Source organism: Caenorhabditis briggsae (assembly GCF_000004555.2).
Source record: "Caenorhabditis briggsae AF16 supercontig from assembly CB4, cb25.NA_396, whole genome shotgun sequence".
Classification (NCBI taxonomy): Eukaryota; Metazoa; Nematoda; class Chromadorea; order Rhabditida; family Rhabditidae; genus Caenorhabditis; species Caenorhabditis briggsae.
Window position 1 is genome coordinate 739 of NW_025543414.1, and position 1,473 is coordinate 2,211.

General features: G+C 34.6%; 1 protein-coding gene across 1 annotated transcript; it reads right to left on the reverse strand.

The window, feature by feature from the left end:
* Window positions 1–221: 221 nt before the first annotated feature.
* Window positions 222–833, reverse strand: CBG25076 (the record flags this gene model as incomplete). The annotated part of the gene is made up of 3 exons (XM_002648646.1): window positions 222–308; window positions 536–637; window positions 696–833. Coding segments are annotated over 3 exons (327 nt in total), but the record flags the coding sequence as incomplete, so codon positions are not given.
* Between the last annotated feature and the right edge of the window lie 640 nt (window positions 834–1,473).

Sequence of the window (1,473 nt, forward strand, 5' to 3'; positions counted from 1 at the left end):
TTTCAGCCACCCTGTATTAAGCGGCTGGGAAACTGCCAAAACCGTCGAAATAGTTCCTAAATCCGTATGCCATTGGGACCAGTACCAAGCATCTGATCCAGTACCCCTCCAAGTGAAATTTTTCGCCAAGAAAATACAAAAAATTGAAATTGAAATACAAGAAACGCCCAAAAAGGTGAAAGTCCTGTGAACTTGGAACCAAATTGGGAGATTCAAAATTTTTAGATTTTCAAAACTTTTCTTGCCAAATCGTGCGAATAAAAAGCCAGATGGGATGAAGAATAACCAGCCAATGAGCATGAGAATTGCTGAAAAATAATTTGAAGATTGTGGTGATCGCAGAATTGGAAACTACAGTAATCCAGAAGCTTGGAATGAATTCTTTCTCTGATTAAAATTGACAAATTCAGAAATTCAGAAATTCGAAAAAAATGAATTTTCGGAAACCATAAAGTTTGAACCTTGGCGTAGGTTGTAGTGCTTGCAGAATTTCGAAACTACAGTAGCCCGGAAAAAAATTACCATGAACCTTAACCAGCAATTTCTTCCAAAATTTCTCCCAGTCAGTAATGCAAATTTCACTGAATTTGAAATATGGAGACCTCTCTTTGTTATAATCCAAAAATGAATTTTCGTCCTGGAAAAATGGGTTCCAGTTAAAATTCGAAGTTTTTAATAAACAGAAAAATGCTTACTTTCTGAAACATGAACATTTGAGCCATTGTGACTTGAATTCCGCAATTTCTCAATTTTTTTGAAAAATTTATAAATCTCTTGTACCTGGGATCCGGAGAGGTTCCATTCACCGAACATACATAGTTGTGAAAGTTTCCCTGAAACTTTTCTAGAAAATATATTCCCAGAATTCAATACTGTAACACCTGTAATAGAAGAGCCCCCTAACATTTAACTTTGAGCTCATTTATCTCGGTCCCTGACAAAATTATAAAAAAACTTGTCAACTGGTAAATTGTTTATTATAATATCACAAACGTTTTATCAGTTGACAAACTATTGATATCTTTCAAAGGAACCGAGATAATTTAGCTCAAAGGTGACAGTATGGGGGCCCTTCTATTACATGTTTTACGGTATATCGGAAATTCAAAAACTCAATAATTGAAAATTTCAGAAATTTAAAAGTTCAGCATATTCCGAAAAATTCAGAAGCAACAAACAACAAATCGCTGAAAATAGTTCGAATTTTAGCATAGATCAGGGTGTTTGCAGAATATTGAAAGTACAGTAATCCTAGAAGCCTTAAGAATTTAAAGGTGGTGTACGGTGAAATTTTTTATTGCATCAAAATGTGCAGAAATGCATGTAGATTGACATAAAAATAAAGAAAAAGTTCAAAAAAATTCCTTCATCGAGAAAAACGCATCGAAAAATACGCTGAAAGCCCTTAGGGACGAGGTTTTTTCTAGGCCGCCCGGTGAGTAAAAGCGCGCGAATTCAAACTTTTAAAATTTT